The 23,069-nt window shown below is 40.5% G+C and overlaps 2 protein-coding genes and 1 long non-coding RNA gene across 3 annotated transcripts in view; all 3 read right to left on the bottom strand.

Moving 5' to 3' along the window:
• The window catches only part of LOC116689604 (cAMP-specific 3',5'-cyclic phosphodiesterase 4D-like), a 202,496-nt gene that overhangs the window by 131,607 nt on the left and 47,820 nt on the right, over positions 1 to 23,069 (bottom strand).
• On the bottom strand, positions 3,237 to 22,991 carry LOC116689608 (uncharacterized). Its single transcript, XR_004332056.1, has 3 exons — positions 22,982 to 22,991; positions 14,467 to 14,472; positions 3,237 to 3,314 (listed from the first exon to the last, which is right to left on the bottom strand). It is a non-coding gene; the product is annotated as an uncharacterized LOC116689608 (long non-coding RNA).
• LOC116689606 (cAMP-specific 3',5'-cyclic phosphodiesterase 4D) lies at positions 18,780 to 19,679 on the bottom strand. Its single transcript, XM_032516156.1, has one exon. The coding sequence runs from the start codon at positions 19,071 to 19,073 to the stop codon at positions 18,780 to 18,782; it is 294 nt and encodes a 97-aa protein (XP_032372047.1). The 5' UTR covers positions 19,074 to 19,679.

Genomic DNA, 23,069 nt, shown 5'->3' with positions numbered 1-23,069 from the left:
TATGAAGGATTTAGCCTGAAATAAACTGTGGGATAACAAACAGCTGATCACAGTGTGGCAGTGATTCCCAACTGGGATTGCCCCTTTAAAAGAAGAGTATCTGTTTAGCCTTTAACGGCATATTAACCAAATAGAGACTTGATTCAGCAAGCTGGGTAAATGTCTACAGAGGTTTGCATTCTATAAAGGCCTTTTTATTTGAATGAATTATCAACTTTTCAGAGAAAGGTTTGATGCAGTAGCATGACTTCTTTTACTGGAATTAAATTCCTAATTTAATGCATTTCTTTCTTCAATAATGGATAAAGGAAAGAGAGAAGACTAATTAGACTGCAGTGTTCATTGGAAAAGTACTGGCTTTCAGAAACCCCAAAAAGCTTTCAGCTCCACAGCTGCTTCTGATGACAACATTTAACAACTACATCCCAGAGGGGACACAATCCATAACTGCAGCCCCCGAGGTATCAATCAGGCTCATATCAAACCAAACAATAAAAATCCGAAACAAAGAAATGACACGGAGCTGAGGTCGCCAGCAAAGTGAAAAGATGACAAATGAATGAATGAATGATGTGTTTGGCTGCAATTTAATCAGGAGCTCAGTTTGCAACGGTGCTGTTACTGTAAACAAATTCATCCGACATTACACACGTGCTCTGCAATGCTGAACTATCCACAGTTAAATGATCCACTAAAGAAATAAAATTGACTTGACTGTATAAATACCAAAGAAGTATTTAATAATTGTTTTGCACAAAGAAGTGTTTAATCATTGTGTTGCACTGCAAGTACTCAAAGTTAAAAAACGTGAACTCCTTAGCATCGGCCCTCGTTATCCATGTGATTTAAGCCATGTGGAACAGAGCACATGTGGCGTATCTCATTTCGACTCTTTCCATATGTCTTAGCAGGTCCTTCCTGCTTCGTTATCCAGCTTTGGAAGGACCCAGAGAGGGCTGCTAATTTAGCTAGCTCTCTCAGCATGGGTGCAGCACAAATCAGGTAACATGAGAATCTCCAGAAGACAGAACCTGGTAACATTTACAAATACTCAAGCAAGATGGCTCTGACAGTGTGAACCCCACTGAGACCACTTAGAAACAGATAAATATGTCACACATTAAGAACCAAACTGTCCCGATGCAATTTCCAAATTGTGAGCAGATGGATTTTGTTTAACGACTGCTATCCAAAGCACACTGCTAAAAGTGTTATGGAATGTAAATTATGGTATATTAGAATACCAAATGTAGGGCCCCTAGGAGGCTCACCTGGTAGAGCGGGCACCCAAATATTGAGGTTTACTCCTTACACAGCGGTCCCGGTTCAATTCCGACCCTTTGCTGCATGTTGTTCCCTCTCTCTCCCCTTTCAAGTCTAAGTTGTCCTACAGAATACCAAATTTATGTAATAAGGTATTCAACTAACAATGGTCATTAGCATTAAATTACCTGAAAACATAATCCTTTTACTGCTCTTTGCCATGTACTCTACAGTCTATTTCAAAGCCACAAAGAATTTTTTGAATAATGTGCCATAAGGCTTTTGTGACATTTCAAATGTCATGAGGGAGTCTGACCTTGCATTCACCTAAAAATGAAAATGTGTGAATTTAAACGTCAGCCTTTTAGTCAAAAGACTGAATTTAAATTAATCTAGTAAGGGGGAAAAACAGTTTGGGTGTTTTTTATGTTATGTTATGTTATGTTTCATGTTTTCTGTATTTATCCTCTGCAGGGATCTAAGCAGTGGCTGTGGAAAACACTCTTAGATTACCCAATATGAACAGACACTGGCATCTCTCAGTCTTAATAAATACCAGTGACAACCAATCAGGTTGCACAGAATTAAGCGATTCATTAGTTGTTTTTTGACACTGTTACTCTTTCACATTTCAACCAAGTCCGCCATTTCCTTGGATTTGAGCTTTAAAATGTCCAGGCACAAGAGGCTGGCTGAAACAAGCAACCAACAAAAAAGATAAGGATGATTCAAAGAACAGTAACAGTAAAATAAGATGTTTTAATACCAAGTGGACAGTTGGCAATGAAGGCAAGGATCCTGAGTGGTTGATTTACAACAGCATTACAGAACAAATGTACTGCAGTGACTGCCGTGTGTGTAGCTCAGACAACGCAAAAAGACAAGAAGGTAAATCCCTTTGTAATAGGGAGTGAAAATTAGATGCCTGAATGCTCATTGAGAGAATGCCCAAATCAATGAAACTCCATTCCACGTTATCACTGTTGCAGTACCTTGCACCCAGGCAGATTCTCATTTGAACACACCACACACACACACACACACACACACACACACACACACACACACCCAAGTGACAGAGTGCCGCAGTTTGAGACAAAGAGAAGAGAAGGTGGTTTCTGTAAGTTATTAATAACGTACTCTTAACGCTGTCACTTTTTGACCTGCCCGAGCCCGTGATATTTTCTTGTGCCCTGAACCGGCCCGACAGCAATGTTAGGTGTGTAAAAAATAAAGTCGTAAAGTCCAGCCTAAACAAAGCCACTAGACTATTTGTCTTGTTAATGTGCGGTTTCTGCTTTTTTTTTTTATATTGGATGACATTGCCTCTTTCTTCTGTGTTCACAATAACTATTAATGCAGATTAGGTGAGAGAAAATCAGTGGCGTGTTGGAGTTATTTACATGATTGCATGAACTGACAAAACAATCATGTAAACAGTATTTTTGAAAAAAAAAGATGAGAGTACGCGGTTTTAAATTTTGCTTTAAGAAAAAAAAAGAACATGAACTGTGACAATTCCTCCTCCATGCAAACTGAAATGCAGCACAAAATGTAGTCTTTTCCTAGAGATGTTTCAGAGGATACTAAGGATACCCACACCGTTGACACATGCGTGATTACTTGCAGCACACTCCTCAAATTACAGATTGCAGATGGGTCGGATGTACCACTCCGCCTGCTATGTGATATACTTGTAAATTGACAGAAAATCCTGAAAAAGGCTCAAATGATACTAGATAAGTAAATAATGTACATCAAAGTGAAAGATACTAAATTCAACACACATGAAATGTGTGCCTGGGTGTGTGCCTTTCGCCAACAAAAGCTACGAAAATGCCACTTTGCCGTTGGTTTTGCAATGAGGGACACATTATAAGCTGTTGGAAACAAAACTGCACTGCATTCATTTTGCAAAAAGAACTGCAAAAACACAACCTTGGCTGTACCATTGCCAGTTTGCACACCTTAAAAGGGGCGCTATGCCGTTTTGGCCATTTCTTTGCTGTTTTCTCGCATTTTGCTTGCAGGTGTCTCTATAGAGCCCCCCCCTACAGCTACGGTTTGGATATTTGGCAGCTCCTATGTTTACTTGTGTCTGACTCCTCGCCCGGTCAGTCGGCCATTTCCTCTCTGTGTTCCTCTGACGATGCTTTCCTAGCTTTCGGCTTCTTTTTTGCCGGTTCAGCCATGCAGATAATGTGGAAAAACTCCATCGCTACCTTGTTAGCCGGTTCCTCAGATGGGCGTATGTGTGCAGTGCCGTGAAGCAATTTGTTACATCGCGAGACCTGATATCACTCACAGGCGCTAGGGGTGAGCGAGACGACACGCCATTAAACCTGAAAAAAATCATTTGACTCCAAAAGGTGTTCAGTTTAGGCAAATTAAAAAAACTGCATAGTTTCATTTGAATGCAAATTCATTTGAAGAAAAAAATGACCAAACAGACACTGCTCCTGTGTTTGCACTGCCAGCAAACAAGAAAATACAGCTGTGTGTGTGTGTATGTGTGTGTATATACGTGTGTGTGCGCAAAGCCTCCACTTCTGACATCTCTTCTTTTCACTACAGTGAAAAGAAGCTACTCATTGCGATAAAAAGTTCATGTTGTTAGCCGTGATTTATATGTATATATATTAACTGCCCACATATAGATCTATTAATATTATTGTGAAGCTGTTAAGAGACTACAGCCGATAGATAATGGTGATTAGAGTCACTACATTGAGCTGAAAAGATTCACACTTATTATTCAATAAAATAAAATGCCTTTTGTGATGTTATCAGCCCGGCTGACTCATAAATGTCTGTGTCGTCTTAGTCTGGCTCATTGGATGTACATTGCCGGGATAAAGCCTGACATGCAGCGCTTCTCTCATGCAGGACTACTAAATGGCACACACATTCATAGAACAAAAAAAAAAACTCAATTTTTACAGATCATTTACAAAAAATGAGCAGCATCATGTCACAGCCTTGTGATAGGAACACTAACCGTAAGCAGACAAGGACACCCCCCCCCCCCCCCCCCAAAAAAAACAAAAAACACAACGTAATTGAGAGAAAAGACCACTTTCTCCATGTAAAATATCGGCTGTCTTTCTGGTAATGCACACCATATATCTAATTAAATACTGACTAGGGGAAATATGCTAGAGGGAATAACTGCACTCCTCACACACACACTTATGTAATGTGCCGCTCCCAGCTGGACTGGTAGCTGGAGAGGGGCCAGTTCACCTCCTAGGCACCGAACCCCCAACTGTTCTGGGCTTCTTTCCATGGGCAGCCCCCCCACTCTGACATCTCTCCATTTAGTCCATGTATAGTACTGAGCATGTGTGTGTAATTCAGGCCTGTGTGTAATAACAATAGAGTGAAAACATTGTAATTCCCCCTTGTGTGATTATTAAAGTATACATTATTAGTGTACATTATTATTACAACTTTGAATCCACTAGTGGATTAGTGCAATCCTTACATATGTTTAAATGAATTGTGTAAAATTAAAAAAATATATTATATTCTCAATGTAAATGGGCTGGATCTTTAACAATTCTCTCTCTCTCTCTTTCGCTAACTGAGTATGGTAAATGGAGCAAGACAAGAGAAGACAAACGGGTCAAGATGAGACTTCCGTCCCTGACGGTGCACCCACTGTGTTCCGTGGTTTTAGAGTGTCAGGTGAGGCTGAAACCGCAGCTGGCTGTGATGTTTGCCTGAGAGCAGGATTGACAACGCCATAAACCTCTTCCACAACCTCAAGCAAAAGCATGCTGTTGAACATTAGCGTAGCTACATTTTAGGGGAGACTTGTGGCATATTGACATATTACCCTGCATGGGGTGTAGATTTAAGTAGAAGCATTTGTTATTTGGTGCCTTCATTACCAGCATTCATAACCATACCAAAAAGCAGCTTTGAGTTCATTGAAAAGCGTTATATTATATATATAAATTCAATTATTATTATTATTATTATTATTATAAAAAGAAGAAGTCTGAGAACTACTGACAATCTAGAGTTTCATGTTTGACTTTATAGCGTATTAACTACACAAGCAGTAGGAAAAATTGCGTTGTCTCAAATGGCCAAGATTCATTTGTATTTCCAAGTTGTTGTTTTTTACGTTTCCAAACCCTGCAGCCTTCGAAATGTGAATTTCTGATATTATACATTTGAGCCTTGAGTCATCTTGCGGAAGTAAGGCACAGTCATTTGGTGCACCGAGATTCCCTGCAGACGCATAACAGTTTTGCTATCACTGTTGCAGCTAAAGAAACTCAGATGAAATGTGACAGACTACCACATTGCCCTTGCCCTTCCCAACTCTGTGCATGTATAGCCAAGGAAAAACGTATGGCAGAAGACGCAGGACCTCTACAACGCCTGTATTTCGACTGTGAGGCTATGAACCCTTTGTCTCCTTTCTTGCACATAACCCACTGCCAGCCTTTCATGCCATGATTCTGGACAGGTATCAAGTGTGTCAAATATTAAGCTGACTGATGCGGAAACTACAATTACTTTAATTTATCCTCATTTCTAGGGAAATGTCAGGCATGCTGCGTTGGGATGACCTCCAGCTTTGAAACGTTTTGCAATCAAGTAGCTGCAATTCTAACAAAATGTTTTTGTATAGTTTCTGCCTTTACATGCATGTTTTTTGTGCATTTACTCATCGTGTGTATCCTCGAGGCCTGACAAACAATCAAGTTATCTCATTCCTGATAATAAAAAAAAAAATAGCACAGCCGATTTTCATTAATATTTAAAATCGTGCCATGTTAACAGCGGCTCGACCAGAAGTGTGTATTGCAAGCTCACATGCCTGCATGCACGTATACCATACGACAAAAGGGGGAACCCACTGGTAAAAACGTTGCTACATACATAGCACTGCATAGCAAGGGTAACTTTAGATTTTTTATTTTTCGTATTTTAAGAATGTGAGCACCCAGTTGAGAGTTTGATAAAAACTGCTTTGAACCAGAACTTTCCTATCTTTCCTACTCTACACAAATAATCTCCCCACACCCCTCTTTAATGCTCTCTGCTCGCTGTCCTCAAAGCATCCTCATGAGATCTCATCACTAATTAAATCAGTGTGCCCCTCCAACTAATGTAGACATGACGACTATTTCCCAAATGAGCAAGGTGACCTTCTGTGAATGCAATGAGGAAAAACGCAACATTATCTCTGCCGGGGGTTCAAAGTTAGCAATGCTTTCTACAGATCTGCCACTGTTATTTATCCCACTCTTAAGATTATCCCTGCGTTGTCCTTCCGGCTCAAAATTCACATTTTTTTTGGACTTTTTTTTTTCACTAACTGCTTCATCGTTTTTGTCTCTTCATCGTTTTTGTAGCAGTTTTTGACATTGTTACCACTAGTTTTACACTACATTTTTTGGATTTTAAGGTCAATGCACCATATGTAGCCTATATGAAATTATAACTGATGAGAAAAAAAAGCAGAAAGTATGAATAATACTAACTAATATTCAAGATCAAAAGGAACATATGTTGATAGAAAATCACAGATTGTCAAAGTGAAGTCAGAATAATTCTATACAGTTAAATAAAACACCAAAAATTCAATAAAAATTGGCTGAAAGAAACCCAAACTTTGAAACTGGTCAAATTTGACCCGAGGACGACAGGAGGGTTAACGGATAGGGCCTAGTCTTCTGTAAGTCTCCAAAAAATGCTGAAAATGTGCCGTTAAGTGGCACATTCTGTGAAAGGGGAAAGCCACAGTCCTTACTTTGAGGTTTTTAAGCTGATGCTTTCTGTGGGAGTCACTCTGACATTTTGTGTTGTTCATGGCAGAGCATCCACCTTTGGAGTCAGCCGAGACGTGAGTATTTATACTGATAGCCAATGTTCACTAAACAAAATACATTGCAGTGGCAGCAACACAGGCAGATAAGTCAGCTTGTCACAAACGGGCCAGGAGAAGCACGTTACATTTTGAACCAGTTTCACCACCAAACTCAATAGCTACTGTAACTGTGCTGCAGTGGGCGTGTGTGTAATGTCCATTGTTGCTTGATTCTGATGTGGACAGGGGGGGGGCAGACATTTCTGAATGTGTGAGACAATGGGGGCTTGGAACCGTATAAACTAAAAAAAAAAAACACACAAGCAACACCAATGCCAAGAGAAAACACATGCTTATCACTGTTCAAAAAATACTCAATCCAGAATATGTTTTAGTAGAAAATACTCACACCCTGTAAGCTTAGTTTATGAGGATTTTTATACTTTTTTCCACTGTAGAAACTTCAATGTAAGTGAATCAAAATATTTAAAAAAGGACCACAACCTTGTTCTTTGGGAAGACAGAGACACCCTACAGCAAGTGTGTCCCAGTAGCAATTTAGCAGTACTGCTATTATAGTTCCATTAGATTTTTTTTTTTTATTGTTACACAGAAATATAGCTATTATTCAGTTGTTGTGTATTATATGTAAGAATGTATTAAATGTTTTTGTACATGGGTGGTTATACATATAATTTAGCATGAAAATATATAAAAGGTTGTGACTGGGCATAGTCATTGCATAGGATACGTCTCAAAATGCTTTGTTTGTAGTGAATGGTGTATTGGGTAATAAGGTATTGTTGGAATTGAATGTGATGTTATTGGATTCAAATAATGGATTTCAAAGAGTTGGTTGGTACACAATCTGAAGGCTTCCACTAATGGCTCTGTAACAGAATCCATCAAGACCAGCCTCTTCATTCTTCCCCACGGGTCTGATACAAAATCCATCTCCTGTTAATAAGCAAATGGTCCAGGGCTGATTTATTAGCCTGTCAAATCCCCCCGGTGACATAAAATCAACTCATGAGTCAGTCTTAAACTGCTAATTCACCCAACATCTTTTCAATATCAAGTGCACACACCTTGTAGGCTTGTGTATTAGCAGTAAAAGACAGATGCATCCTTCATATTGAGCTTGTCAGTTACAGGCTCAAACAACTCCTGCGGCACAACCCACTTTTCTGTTGTCCATCACAACACACTCAGGTTAGGTTTACGTTTGCTTGCGTTTGGCATGAGCGACAGCATGCAAGCTACAAAGGAAACCGTAGAGATAAACAGACTGCTGTCAACCTTTCAAGGGTACATAATTCTTAAAATGATAGTATCAATTTTGGGAGAAAACAGGTACAACACTTGTTTTTCTTCCTAGCACAATTAATCTGCAACAGCACTGATGAACCATGAATAATGCATGCATGTCTTCAGATGGGCGGCTTTTTTTTTAATTCTTTTTTTTTTTTTTTTATCTGTCTCAAGGAAACATAAATGCAAATCACAGACGACCTTGTGTTTTTGCACGGACGTTGTACTGTACACCACACAAGCAGTGGCATAACTGCTGGCAAGACCTGGGTTTTATTATGTTATAATGCCGAGCCACCATAATAAATTTCAGGTTGGATGGTTTTCCCTTCATTACAAATTTGATTTCATTGACTTTATGACCATCATAATACTACTACTTTTTTTTTAACTGTTTGTACTTGTGTTTTATCTGTTTAACTGATTTTATGTAAAGCACTTTGAACTGCCCTGTTGCTGAAATGTGCTATACAAATAAAGCTGCCTTGCCTTGCCTTACTAATACTAGTTACTAATACTGTAATTCTAGCATTGCCTGACCATACTGCAGTGCCGTGTCAGCACTGGAGTTCGGTCTGGCTACACTACTATCCATTCTGGGATAGGGGGGGAAAAAATTGTATTTGTATTTCATTCAACCAATTACAACCGTCCTGGGCGGCGCTAAGCCCAGGATACAGCAACGGTGCACTTGCAAAATGGATAGCGGAAGGGAAGGGACATGCAGCGCACATGTGTCAGACATCATGCAAGCAATGTGCATCCTTAGAGCCAGACTGTCATAATACTGAAGCCGTATTCTACTGTAATTTATTATGGTGATGTGGTCCGTTAGTGAGCCAACCATACATGCCAACAAACACATGTAAAACATGTACAACGAACCATGTGTGCAACCACGTGACAATGTTAGTTTTGAATTGCATCCTGGCCTCAATGGACATGTTAGTCACAACATGTTAGCAAAGGATAGCGAAATTACACATAGCAGAAACAAAGCCATATGGGTATCCCATGGAATTTTTTGTGCTATTAAACAAGTCTCTCTCTCCCCTCACTCCTTGCCATCTCTCTACTGTAAAAATATCATAAATAGTCTAACAAACATCCCAAAACTGGCCTTTCAATTATGGCTTGGTCCACTAACTCTCCAAGAAAAAGATCTGGGCCTCTTTACCATGCCAAATGTTTGACTGTCTTTACTTCAATTCTGCTCTCTGCCATTTCATTAAATGGAGGAATGAGGAGAGACATTGTCTCTGCCGTTTTGTTTAAGTCACAGTGAGTCACGGCAATGCAAAGAAAGTGTAGGTTTACTTTCCAAAACGTCACGCATACACCGTTTGCTGCGATGTAATATATTGGCAAGGCCAAAGCGGTCACAGTGCTGTTAACATTACACTTTCTCTGAGACAGGCAGGCACAACTGTGGTGTCTGGTGACTGACTGAGAAAAAAAAGTTAAAACCAACGTTTATGTTCTCTGACTAGCCCCAATTAGCATTCACCTGCCTCACACCAACCCAAGCTCCTAAAAGAATTGATTAGGTCATGTCTGACATTCAACATACAGGAGGAGGCTCACTTCGCTCACACAGCAAACAGCCGAGAGTTGTTCTGTTAATTAGGTCACGTCTGCCATTTAACATATAGAAAGAAAAAGGTTTGTTCGACAGCAGGAAGCAAACGTGTGGTTTAGGCTTAAAACCATCCCCTCCTGTGCTGAGACGAGATTAGAACACATGATATCTTTTGATCTGTGTCCGGGAGAAACCCAAATGTGCACGCTAGGCTATGAAGAAAGCCAATGAAATGCGGCCAACACATCACCATGCCAACAACGGACCAATGGAAATAGAATCGCCCCAGGTACAGGGAATATAATTCTGAAACTTCCAATGATTCAAGACTGATTGATGTGACTCCTGAAGCTGCTGTGTAACATTTGGTAACACCATTCGCCTATTGACATTAGATAAGGCCACCGTGTCTTGAGAAGCTCTAGCTTGTTGTTTTATTGTTCATTTTAAACTATTTTTCTTCTCTCTTTTCCTCACAGCAGCACTCATACCACACAGGCACTGACGTCACTCACTTAAGGCATCCTGCCATTCTTGCTCTAACTTGCACTACTCGCGTAAGGGGGTTGTGGCATACCACACTACTTTTGTGCTTTTCAAACGCGGTAAGAAAAAAAATCCATACAGTCCCTGCCCTACCCACTACTAGAGATGGTCCGATACCTTTTTTTTGCTTTCCAATGCCGATTCTTGTTTTAACAGCTGTATATTACTATCCCTGTATGGATGTGATTTCTATAACTTTGTTGTCGATTTGGCTTAGGTTAAACTCTTTGTGAAACATGAACAAACAATGAACGCCACAGAACTTTTTTATTATCCAGTTTATAGTCAGTTACAATGGAAAAAGAACATAAATAAATTACTTTAACGAAGATCTTCTTTATGGCTTTATTGCATGGTATCGGACACACATGCAAATCACAACCACATGCAAAGTAGCCTGCCCCCTAAAAACATTGGCAGTGGAGGGTTTATTGAATATAAACTTTTATTTAACTCTTTTTTTTTTAAATGGCAGATGTCTGGTTTTCTGGAAGGCATGCATTTACAGTGTATGCATGCTTAGTTATGACCATAAACAGCTTCTCATAGCCATATACAACAATTTGTATATAAGGTTGTGTTCATACTATGTTTAAATTCAGACCCATGTGCAAAGATGCAACAACAGCAACACAAAAATATTCAACTACAGACCTATTTATGTATGTTATAGACATGTGTTTTACGTTGCAGCAGCTTTAAAGTGGAACATATATTTAGTGACTTCTGCCACTTCAGGACTATGTGCTTTGTAACATGTAATAAATGATGAAAAAGTCATTCCTCTTGTCATAGATCTCTCCACAGCTTTATTCCAGATGTCCTGACAGAAACCATCACAAATTCATGTCTGTATTATGCGCTCTTAAAGCTGTCAGCAGTCCCTAGACCAGGCCAGTCGTGAGTCCAGCTAGAGTCTTTATAACCCAGTTGTATGTAATGCGATCAGTACAGCACAGCCGGCCAAGACCTCAGGGAATCACCCAGCATCAAGCAGGCTGTCGAGAGAGGCTTTGGCTGGTAACCTTTTACAAGGCTGTCCTTCAAAAACGGTTTGATGCATTTTATTAGCCTAGCAGATTGTAAGGGAGGAATGGGAAGCCAGGGGAATGTAATGAAAACAAGTGGCTGTTCCTGCTGGTAGAAATTTGATGACCAATCCTTGCTGCTTCACATAGGCTGTTGGAGCTCTGTTTCTATTTGATATATCACGCTTTCAGTACAGCGCCTTTCGTTTATAAAGCAAAGCTTTTTCTAGAGCCAGTCACACTCACTGGTCTGTGGTTTCTGCTGGACATTGTCCAGTTTTCACATCCAACGAATATGTTCCCGACATACACAACCCCTCCCATCATGTTGAATTGGTGTCAACATACAGCAAGCTCTATACATATATATACACACTGTATATATATATAGCCGGGCCAAATAAACTCCTCACATTCAATCAGGCCCAGATTGGTCTTCAGTATAACAGCAGAAGACAAATCTTCCCCCCAGTTTGGCTTCAATGGATCTTGGTTGTATGGCATCATAAGGACAGGGGTTTACAGCCACTGTGTATTTGGTGCAGTTTAAATCCTGACTGTTTATAGATCTATGGAGCCTACTCATCTCCAGAGAATACTTAGAGACACCAGGGAGCAGAGACACAAGGATACTTGAAGAAAGTTTTGATGCAACCGCATACAATGTTAAAACGCTCCAAATAGGTAATGGCCTTGGTGTTTGAATTAAGAGGATTTGTTAAGGTAAGGGCAATCCCCTTCGCTGAGTGGACTGCCCTTCACATTTCTGCAAGATGTCATTTAAAAACCTGCATTTATCCAAAGGATCAAATACAGCAATTACTGATTTCACAGTTAATTCAACATGAAACATTAGAGACGTGTGTAAAGGTCAGTGTTCTTGAGTGTACCCTGGTGTTATAGATGGAGGTATAGTAACTTTTCAACTGAATTAAAGTTAAAGGTCACCTTATGATTGTATTACAAACAAGACTGACAGGTGACACAGCCAATACTAGAGCCTGACTGATATATTGGTGGGCTGATATTAGGCATTTCCCGAATTACTTTGTCCACCAGAGGGCGCTCTACGGGGAGGGGAAAAAGTATTGAATCCCCAGCTGATTTCGTACATTTGCCCACATTTGGCCATGTGTTTTGGGTCATTGTCATGCTGGAATACCCATCCCTGACCCATTTTCAATGCCCTGGCTGAGGGAAGGAGGTTCTCACCCAAGATTTGACGGTACATGGACCCATCCATCGTCCCTTTGTAGCGGTGAAGTTGTCCTGTCCCCTTAGCAGAAAAACATGATGCAAAAGCATGATGTTTCCACCTCCGTGTTTGACGGTGGGGATGGTGCTCTTGGGGTCATAGGCAGCATTCCTCCTCCTCCAAACGAGTTGAGCTGATGCCAGAGAGCTCCATTTTGGTCTCATCTGACCACAACACCCACCCAGTTGTCCTCTGAATCACTCAGATGTTCATTGGCAGACTACAGACAGGCATGTATATGTGCTTTCTTGAGCAGGGGGACCTTGCGGGCGCTCGAGGATTTCAGTCCTTCCCGGCGTAGGGTTGTTGTCTTGGTGTATATGGTCCCAGCTGCCTTGAGATCATTGACAAGATCCTCCCGTGTAGTTCTGGGCTGATTCCTCACTGTTCTCATGATCATTGCAACTCCACGAGGTGAGATCTTGCATGGAGCCCCAGGCCGAGAAAGATTGACAGTTCTTTTGTGTTGCTTCCATTTGCAAATAATCGCACCAACTGTTGTCACCTTCTCACCAAGCTGCTTGGCAATGGTCTTGTAGCCCATTCCAGACTTGTGTAGGTCTACAATCTTGTCCCTGAGAGCTCTTTGGTCTTGGCCATGGTGGAGAGTTTGGAATATGATTGATTGATTGCGTCTGTGGACAGGTGTCTTTTATACAGGTAACGAGCTGAGATTAGGAGCACACTCTTAAAGGGAGTGCTCCTAATCTCAGCTTGTTACTTGTACAAAAGACACCTGGGACCCAGAAATCTTTCTGATTGAGAGGGGGTCAAATACTTATTTCCCTCATTAAAATGCAAATCAATTCATAACATTTTTGACGTGCGTTTTCTGGATTTTCTTGTTGTTATTCTGTTCTTACTATTCAAATAATTCCACCATTAAAATTATAGACTGATCATTTCTTTGTCAGTGGGCAAACGTACAAAATCAGCAGGGGATCAAATACTTTTCCCCCTCACTGTACACCATTAGCAACACTTTATTTTATTTTTTGTTATTGTGTTTTTGTACAAAGGACTTTAAATTTTCATATCTCACGTTTGTATTTTAAACATTTAACAGAACTTGGATATATTTTGATGTTCCTCTGTTCTGTTGTGACAATATAACTACTTATCATATTATTTTAGTGAGAACTAAATAACTACAGATAACTAATGTTAGGGAAATCTGTTTTGTTACTCGTTTCTGGATTTTCTTTTTTTAAATATACTGATTTTGGGATTTTTAAATAACCAAATATTTGTATCGACCTTTAAAATCCTTTATCAGTTCGACTCTAGCGAATACTTTATACTTGCTTATGGCTTCTGAGTTGCTATCAATTGGCATGTATGGTTTTGCATGAGAGTTTTTGGTTATTTTCCATCCATTTTGCATGCATATGTTGTATTATATGTACCAGTGTCACAATGTATGCATGTTGGGAAGCATAGTATGCATTGAATATTCTTTGATAGATTGTTTTGTACATATTGCTGAGGTAGGGAGAAATCTCATAGCTACTTTACATATAAAAATGATCTATAGCTGTAGTATAATGAAATACAGTCCCAGGATTAAATATAAATCCTTATCTTATCAGTATACATCTATTACCATGATGATTTGAGAACATTTCAGAAAGCGTGACAAGAATGAAGCCTGCAGCACTATCGCCTGCAAATCTAACACATCCTTTGTGATGAATGACCTTTTGCCTTTCTCCTAAGTAACAGTGGCTTTACTCCAAGATTGACCAAAATTGACTTCCCCACCTCAGTATGTCTGCATCATTGACATCCTAATGCACATGTTCCTCTTTCAAAGCCCGGGTAAGTCGCAGAACTTGCCTGACGGACATTCTCAATACACCTTCCCTTTCTGACTGAATGAACAGGTCAATAAGACCCAGACAAGGGCATTCACCTAATTATCAGCTCTGCCTGCCTTTCATGCTGTGACACCAAACACAAAAAAATAATCAAATCTCAGCCAGAAATTATTACTCATAACCCATTTCATTACCCAAGCTAGAGGATGCTGATGTCTGCTAATTTAGTACCATGTCTGCAATGTGTTCATTAGCATGTTATGGACATCTTTTACACACCTAGGAGCCTATGTAGTATAATTGGGAGTATGGCTGGGACTGTGGTTATATATAGTCACGTACCAAAAAGCAGTTTCCAACTCGCTCAATAACATCCTCGGGGTCTGATGACATAGCCAGGGGGTTATGCTTCATACTGGCTAAAAACCTCACTCTGGCAAGTCACAGTAGGACGAGGAGGATTGGCTGAAGAAAAATCAACGACTGTTTAATACAACGTAGAGTGAGTGGGCAGGGGTACGTTTTCTGCTCGAGAAGCAATGGGGAAGGCCTCCATGCCCATACCGCCTTATATTACCATCCTTTCTGTTTGAAAGTATTTGACGAGGCAAGAATCATATATCCTCTGCCTCTTCATGCTGCACAAAACAAAAAACTACCCCAACTCACCCCAACACCCCACTACTCAAACCATTAACGCCAAGAGAAATGGGAGAGCTGTCAATTTAGTAGCGATGTCTGCATGTTTCATTGAGCATGTGATGACCTTACACACCTAGAGCCATGTGTAAATTGGGTGATGGTTTCGGGCTGGGTATTGACTTGACCAAAAACATTCCAACTCGCCATACATCGCTCGGCGAGCAACAGCCAGGGTTCTCTGGATGTGTGAAACCCTCACCATGAATCACATGTAGTGAGAGCAGGATGCTGGACTAATCAACGTGTTTACAGGGCACTGACGATGGATGGTCAGGTACGTTCTGCTGTAGAGGAACAAATTGGACGAAGCGTCCATCCAATCCATGACCGCCTATAGTCCATACTTACTTTCTTTTGTTTTGAAATTATTAAGTGAAAGAAACATGATTCCTCTTTTATGACAGTCACAGATAAGACTCCTACCCATCTTACGCCGCAACCCTTCCCGCCATCAAACGGTCTGGAGAAATGGCGTAGAAACGCCAGTCTCATTGGAGTCGCCAGATTCTTAGCTGAAGCGTTAGTAAGCGCAGCCCAGACCCCATGTGGACATTGGCCTGATGTGTTTACCTTGGGGACGGACCTTTGTAAAAAGTCCAATTTCCATTGACACAAGCTACAGCACGGTTTGAGGAGATGTGTGTCTCCTCTAACCAGCATGGAGTCAACGATATTGATGAGCAGAGCGCCTCTCAATGTTTCATCGGTGCCCATTGGAAATTGTTTTATCAGTTGATCATGAACTTGTGGTTATTGCTAATCGACGAACAACTGTGAGATGAAAGCCTGACTAGCTTTTATTGGTTTTGTTCAATACAAAAACAAACAGAGCATCTTTTTTAATGATACAGCGATGAAAAAAAATCTGACAAAGAAATCAAGGAACATTTAGCATAGATAGAAATGTGCTATTGATTGTGAGTTAACTATGACAACAATGTGATTACATATTTGAATTGTTTGACAGCAAGTATCATCAATCTATTTTATTTTAAGGGAATAGTCTTTGCCAAGCTCATCTTAAAACAGCAGATCTGCAGCACGGTAACTTGCCTTGTGCATGGACTCATGGCATTGCGCTGCTGAGAGTTAACAGGGGGAACACTGGGATAGATATTTGGCGTTATCTTAAAAAACGAATATGAAACACTGATGCCAATTAGATTAATCTACTTATTATTTATCAAAGTGCTGGAAGGCCGTTCTGACCCATTCCCTCCGGCCAACTCTGGCAGACTTTTCAACGAGAAATAAAATGTCACACTTGTTGTAATAAATGCTCGCACTGCTTCAAAAAATGGTGCGACCATTTTTGGTTGCCGTCTGGAGTCCCGGAAGATATGTGACCTGCTGCTGCCTTGTTGATTGGAAAAGTGAATCAAATGCATGGCTCAAATGTAAACACATGCATCAGGCATTGCTTTTATATAAAAATATTGCTTTTTTTTTTCAAGCATAGAGATGGTACTAGTTTTCTTTATAGCTTAGCTGTATGCAATTCATTTTTAACAATGTGCTATATTTAGGTTACAGTTAAATGTAATTTACACAGAATAAAAAAAAAAAGTCACTTTAAGAGGTGCATCCGTTTGCTACACACACTAACTGTAGCGGCTCTGCTTTCACACAACAGCTGCTGTTCTGACGGTCTTGCGTTGCACAATTACCTGTATTGATATTGTGGACAGTGTATCATTATAGGATTGTATATTATGATTCCTAACCCTAAGGTGTGTTCATTTAATGAAATCCACACCGGATGAATGCCCTTGCGAGTCCCAGAAGACATTGAAATAATAATTACAAAACCGTGCAACCCAATGACCTTATTGACCAGCTACAAATAATGGTGTGCTGGGCTGTGGTGTAAAAGGGGGCAAATTTGATTTACCCTGCTGTGAGTGTTCCTGAATATGTGCTGAAGTGCAATGTGCCTCTTACGTAATTAGCCTCCTATGCAAAATGTGATTTGTTTTGGTTAATCTCCGTGTAATTACCCTCTGAAGCAAATATGAAAAGTGCTTGAAGGATAATTGATACAGTTAAATGACATGATCATCTCCTGTTACATTTTACTTTGTTAGGATAAAATACAAATTCGATCCAACATTTAAACATCACATGGGTGTTTTGGTCCAGCACACCACTTTGCAATGTCACTTCCATCTGTGCTCTATCCGCTGCCTCCCTCCCTCCTTCTTGCTCTGCCACTGTGACCACTCTGTCTATCGACCATTCTGTCTAGCCAAGTATTACTCAAATCTATACCAAGAGTATAAGGAAACCGCGAGCTGTTTGACAGAAACTTACATCGCCAACAGTCACTTAAATCCGGGAGCTGAGGTGACCTTCTCGGATTGCATTGCTTTTTTTTTTTTTTCTCTCCCTCCTTCACAGAACAAGTAAGTAGTTAGAGCGGAACCATTTCCCCACACACCCGAGCTGTCAGAGTGCAGAGCTGCTTTTGTGCCTGTCTGTCTGAAGGCAGGCTTCACTAAAAACTGTCTTTACTGCAAACAGTACTGCTGTCATTTTTACAGTAGCTGCTCTGGTTAAACAAATCATCTGGAATCACACTTGTCATGCATGCCCTAAGATTATCCATGTGTAGGGAGTCAGATTATTGTGGGTGTCATTTCAGAGAATGTGGTCACCATGTAAAGCCCTCCTACTGTATCTCTTTGACCGATTTGATTTACAAACATGAACACTGGTGGTGTTAATCCATAAAGGTCACTTAACACTATTTTAAAAAGGTACAAGGGGGCTGACAGCATGTGCTGAGTTTGGGGCCATGTAAATATGAAAATTCCTGTGACCTACCTTTGGTCAACGCCTCCCTTTGATTTCCACCAGTCTGTGTTATAAACTACATCTCTGCCTGTCTAGTGTGCCGAATAAAAACTAACAGATATGAGCATAGAAATAAAAGCCTAACTATTAAGAAAACACTCAGTAATTTATGTGGACTTTTTCGAGGAACGAACCTGTCGTTCTCGGCTGACACATCTTCGAAATAAGCGCGAGTGAGCTCCGTTATTATAAAACATATTCAAACAGATTTAGGTTATGGGAAAGCGTGTGTCTAAGACCGAAAAACAAACACACGGCAATGTTTTTATGAGGATAATTTTGCGACTATTTTATTCTTTTAATTATTTATTTATTTTGACCTTTTTGGGATCGACTTACCAAGCTTACACTTTATCCATCCTTTCTTTACCGTTACAGTTACATAGTAGATGCTTTCGACGGTGCGAAACAAAAAAAGTGATGGAAAATAGAGGTCGAGCACAGGCGTAGCCAAAAATCAATAATCTCCTCAAAGTTAGGACTATATGCGAGCCGAAAGACTTCTCTGCTCTCGCGCGTCAGTCATGCACACAACGCCCATCTTCATCGAGGGGGAAACCGAGACACAAGATGAAGAAATACAGTTCCCCTCGTGCTCTTACCGTCGAAGACCTTGAAACGACGACGGCCACGACATCCGGGATTTCTTCAGCCCGGGTCGGTGCCCCGTGTCCACCGCGTAAGTCCGGTCCATGTTCCTCGGGTTGAGGTATCTCTCGGTGTCCGAAAAGCCTCTTTGTCTCACGCGGTCGTTCTTGCGCACTCCCCCCAGCGCGTGGTGGAGCGGAGAGAGCGCCGGCTGGTTCTGCTGCCTCCACAGATGTTTGGGCGCCTTCGCACTCACGCCGGTTCCGCCGCCGGCAGTTTCCACTTTCCCGCAGACGGGGTCCATCCTCGCCTGGCTGGCTTTTTAATACTTCGGAAAAAGAAATAAACACTTTAGGAGCATTCAAATGGAATGACCTGGTGGAAGTTGATGGAAAGGTTGGGGGGTTGGGGGGAGTTTAAAAAGGTGTTTTTAGAAAATAAATAAATCCCAAATTAGAACTAGAAGTAATCGAGACACCTTTGTAGTTACTCCAGGTGCTTCACGCCCACGTTGCTTTTTGGAGCTCGAGTGATGAGTTTAACTCCCTCAACTTTATTGTCACTGCCTTGCAGAAACTGGACAGAGAGAGACATGAATCCATTTACGCATCACGGGGTAGACCTCTATGTGGTTTGGAAAGGGGGAAGTGTCCCGGAGCGAGGCTGCGAGGAGGAACTCGACTGATATGAGTCCGGTTTCCAAATGCTCCCCGCTTCTCCGTACACGCCCATATCAGCAAGGTGTCCACACGGGCGGATGGTCTTCCCGCAATATCATGCAAACTTCAGTAGTTGGAGTTATCTTGATCCACGCGGTGTGCGTAAAACCAGTCAGACGTGACAACGCTGTTCTTCCCTTCTCAAGTCCCCTGGAAGGAGCAAGCGGCGACGGAGTATAGTGAGCAGGATGACAAATCACACCCAGGGGACCCTCCCGAAGCACCTCCCCTGAAATCCACTGTGAGTGAAAAGCAGGACATGGAAGTGGACAGAGAGCCAGGTGACCACATCATACAACAACACTGAGCCAGTTTCATTATCCACTAGTCCAAATTATATTTAGGCTTATCACATAGATGCAGGCATTTCACACACTGCATGTTAAATAAGCTCACCTTGACCCACACAGGATTACAGGATGTATGTATGTGTCTGTAATGTCCACAGGGCACAGAGGAGTGCAAACATCCAGCCACCTTGTTAAAGCTTTCCTCCTCTGTTGTTTGTCATAATTTCCAGGGAAAAGGGACTTTCCTACACTTCCGCAGCAGCTCGAGCCTATTACTCTGCGAGCCAACAGTGTGGGGCTGGCAGTCTCTCCTCTTTTAACAGAATAGATGTATTTCTCTCAGAAACAAGGTGACTTAAAACAGAAGTGGCAGTAGGGCTGGGCGACATGGACAAAATCCAATATCGCAATATTTTCGACCAAATACCTCGATATCGCAACAATATTGTAGTGTTGACTGTTGGTGCTTTCACAACATTTTACAGATTGAGATTTTTGATACATAATCATCAGTAATGTGAATATAATGACAATGCGGGTAAAGAAAAATAATATTGTAATAGTTACAAAAGGCTGGTAGGTTCAGAAAATGGCATAACTTTACTGTAATGCAGCCTTTAAAACCAGGATAAAACACTTATGCCATATTATGATATTACGATATCCAAAATCTAAGACGATATCTAGTCTCGTATCACGATCGATATAGTACCGATATATTGCCCAGCTCTGAGTGGCAGGTAATTGAAATGGCGACAGGACAGCACACACAGAAGATAAAATAGGTGTGTGCCTTTTATGCAAACATGAGCAGCTTGTGTGTGGACTTTGTGTTGGTCCACCTTTACTTCTGAAGTTAACCATACTCCCTGCAGGAATGCGCTGACAACAGCAAAACTGAATACTGCACATATTGAGAACTGACCTGAAACCTAATGTGCATATTCATTGAATTTATTTGCCCATTTCTTAGTTCCTAAACAAGGTCATGGGAAAGTGTGTATCCCATCACGCAGTGGAAGTCCTCACCAAACAACGTACCGGATGGGAAACCTTTTACATTTGCACAGGTTGCAAATAGGGGTGGAAAAAAAAAAGATTCTCAGATGCATCGTGATTTTCTCTAGAACAATGCAATGCTCAATTCTGATAAGTTAATAAAAAAATATATATATATATATATATTTTTAAATGTGTTAACTTTTATGACTCCAAATATGTAAAATCAGAAAACAGAGTGACTGAAAGATGATGGGATAACGGACAACAACTTAGAGTTTAGGCAAGAGTGCAGAACAAAAACACACGCACGACAATGTACATAAAAAAATCTTTTGCATCGAGATGCATCGATAATCGGTTTAAAATCAAATCGTTAGCCTCTGAATTGAAATTGAATCGTAATTTGCCCTGAGATTCCCACCCCTAGTTGCAAATATGGCTAATGGATTTCATTTGCAGACATGTTGACATGCGAAGCTGTCAGTAGTCAATACAACTTGATCGCTTCGAGCCATACGGTGCTTTCAGGCAGCATGACGAAAACGAATATGTTTCGATATACATTATTTTCAATTAGTTTTGGATTGTAAGGCAGTTCAGAATAGACAACAGTCCTCCCTACCCTTACAAAATGTGTTGATTGGTCAGTGAACGTCACGATTACTTATGTAAAAAAAAGTAGCAAGATTCCACATGAAGAGTTGAATGAGGTTTAACAAGGAGAAACTTGCATGATAACTTGCTATATTAATTTTATTCTCAAGTTTGTTTCCATTTCTACTTATGTTGATTTAGACCGTTATTCTGGGCTAATAGGACAATAACTGAGATAACTATTAGTGCAGTATCTGGGCCAATGCTTGTTTAACAGAGGTTATCAGCCAAACCTGACTAACTAGTTTCTTAGGTCACAACACAATTTTATAACTCTTATAGAATATAACAAAAGTAGCGAATGTAACACAGTCAGTAAGGATGAAATAACATATCTGAATTTACGGGAGGGAAAGTGGGATCTTAAAAAGTAAATTAAAAAGGAGAAAAACAGTTCATTTCCAATCGATCTCTGACATAATGCATGTGATGGGCTGACATTTAGCTTTAATCAATGTAGCTGGTTTTGATCCAGTATTGAGCCAATGTCTAATACTATTATTGGTACAGTCTTTGTCAGTACAAATGTACATCTTAGGACTTGTGTCTACCAGCACAACAAATGTATGTTTATGCATTTAAGACATGTATTTTAAGGCAGTGAGAGCTATAAACTATGTCAAATCTCTACTCTTTCTACAGATTAAACAAAAGAGAGAGCATGACTATGAGAGCCTTTGTGCAACTTCTTGGTCCGTTCATTAATACTGCAGAGTCTTAATGAGCCACATACAAAGTTAATGTCACTAAATTCTCTCAAAAGTTGCAGTTGGTGCATTCCGTACGGCACGTCTTTCATCCTTAATGGTTTACAACCGTATATTTCTTCTTCACAGCTGTGCTGAATTATAAATGATTCTAGCTTGAAGCAAGGTTCAGATGTATGGCCTTTGTTAAAATCCTCCCCAGCAACCATTTTTCTCCTCACAGTCCATTCTTTTCTTTAAAACTTAGTATGTCCTGTTATGAGAGCAGTCTTGCTTGATGTGATGATAACACGATGGGACGTGACTGATGCTTTAATAGGTAGGCCTTTTTCATACTTTGATCAGGTGGGGTCTGTTTTGGGTGCTGCATGCAATAGTTTTCAAAAGTAAAATGACAAACATAACTAGTTTTTGAAATTCGCCAAGAAAAATATAAAACAAGAAAAGGCAATGAGAATTAAAAATGGTTGATACAGGTGCCCGGATAGGTCAGTTGGTAGAGTGGGCGCCCATTTATATATATATATATATATATATATATATATATATATAGAGAGAGAGAGAGAGGTTTACTCCTCGACGCAGTGGGCCAGGGTTCAACCCCGACCTGCGGCCCTTTGCTGCATGTCATTGTCCCTCTCTTTCCCCTTTCATGTCTTCAGCTGTCCTGTCAAACAAAGGTCTAAACATGCCCCCCCAAAAAATTCTTCAAAATAAAATGGTTGACAGTGACAAGCCTGCCCTGCCTTTGTCTTTCAAATAATCCCACAATCCCCTTTGAAATAACCCAATAACCTGATTTATTTCTTCTTCTTCTTTTTAAACGTCAATTGGACAGACTTGGGAATAGTTTTTCCCTTTTCTGAAGTCCCTTTTTTTTCGACAATTATTTAAAAAAGGATGGGCTGCCTTTACATCTGATGCCTGA

This window comes from Etheostoma spectabile, chromosome 5 (genome assembly GCF_008692095.1).
Source record: "Etheostoma spectabile isolate EspeVRDwgs_2016 chromosome 5, UIUC_Espe_1.0, whole genome shotgun sequence".
In the NCBI taxonomy this organism is placed as follows: Eukaryota; Metazoa; Chordata; class Actinopteri; order Perciformes; family Percidae; genus Etheostoma; species Etheostoma spectabile.
The sequence above is the reverse complement of the archived record's forward strand: the minus strand, read 5'-3'. Positions and strand labels throughout refer to the sequence as shown.

What these genes read in the sequence shown, in the direction of transcription:
- LOC116689606 (XM_032516156.1), bottom strand. Translation starts at nt 19,073, where the DNA reads ATGGACCCCGTCTGCGGGAAAGTGGAAACTGCCGGCGGCGGAACCGGC.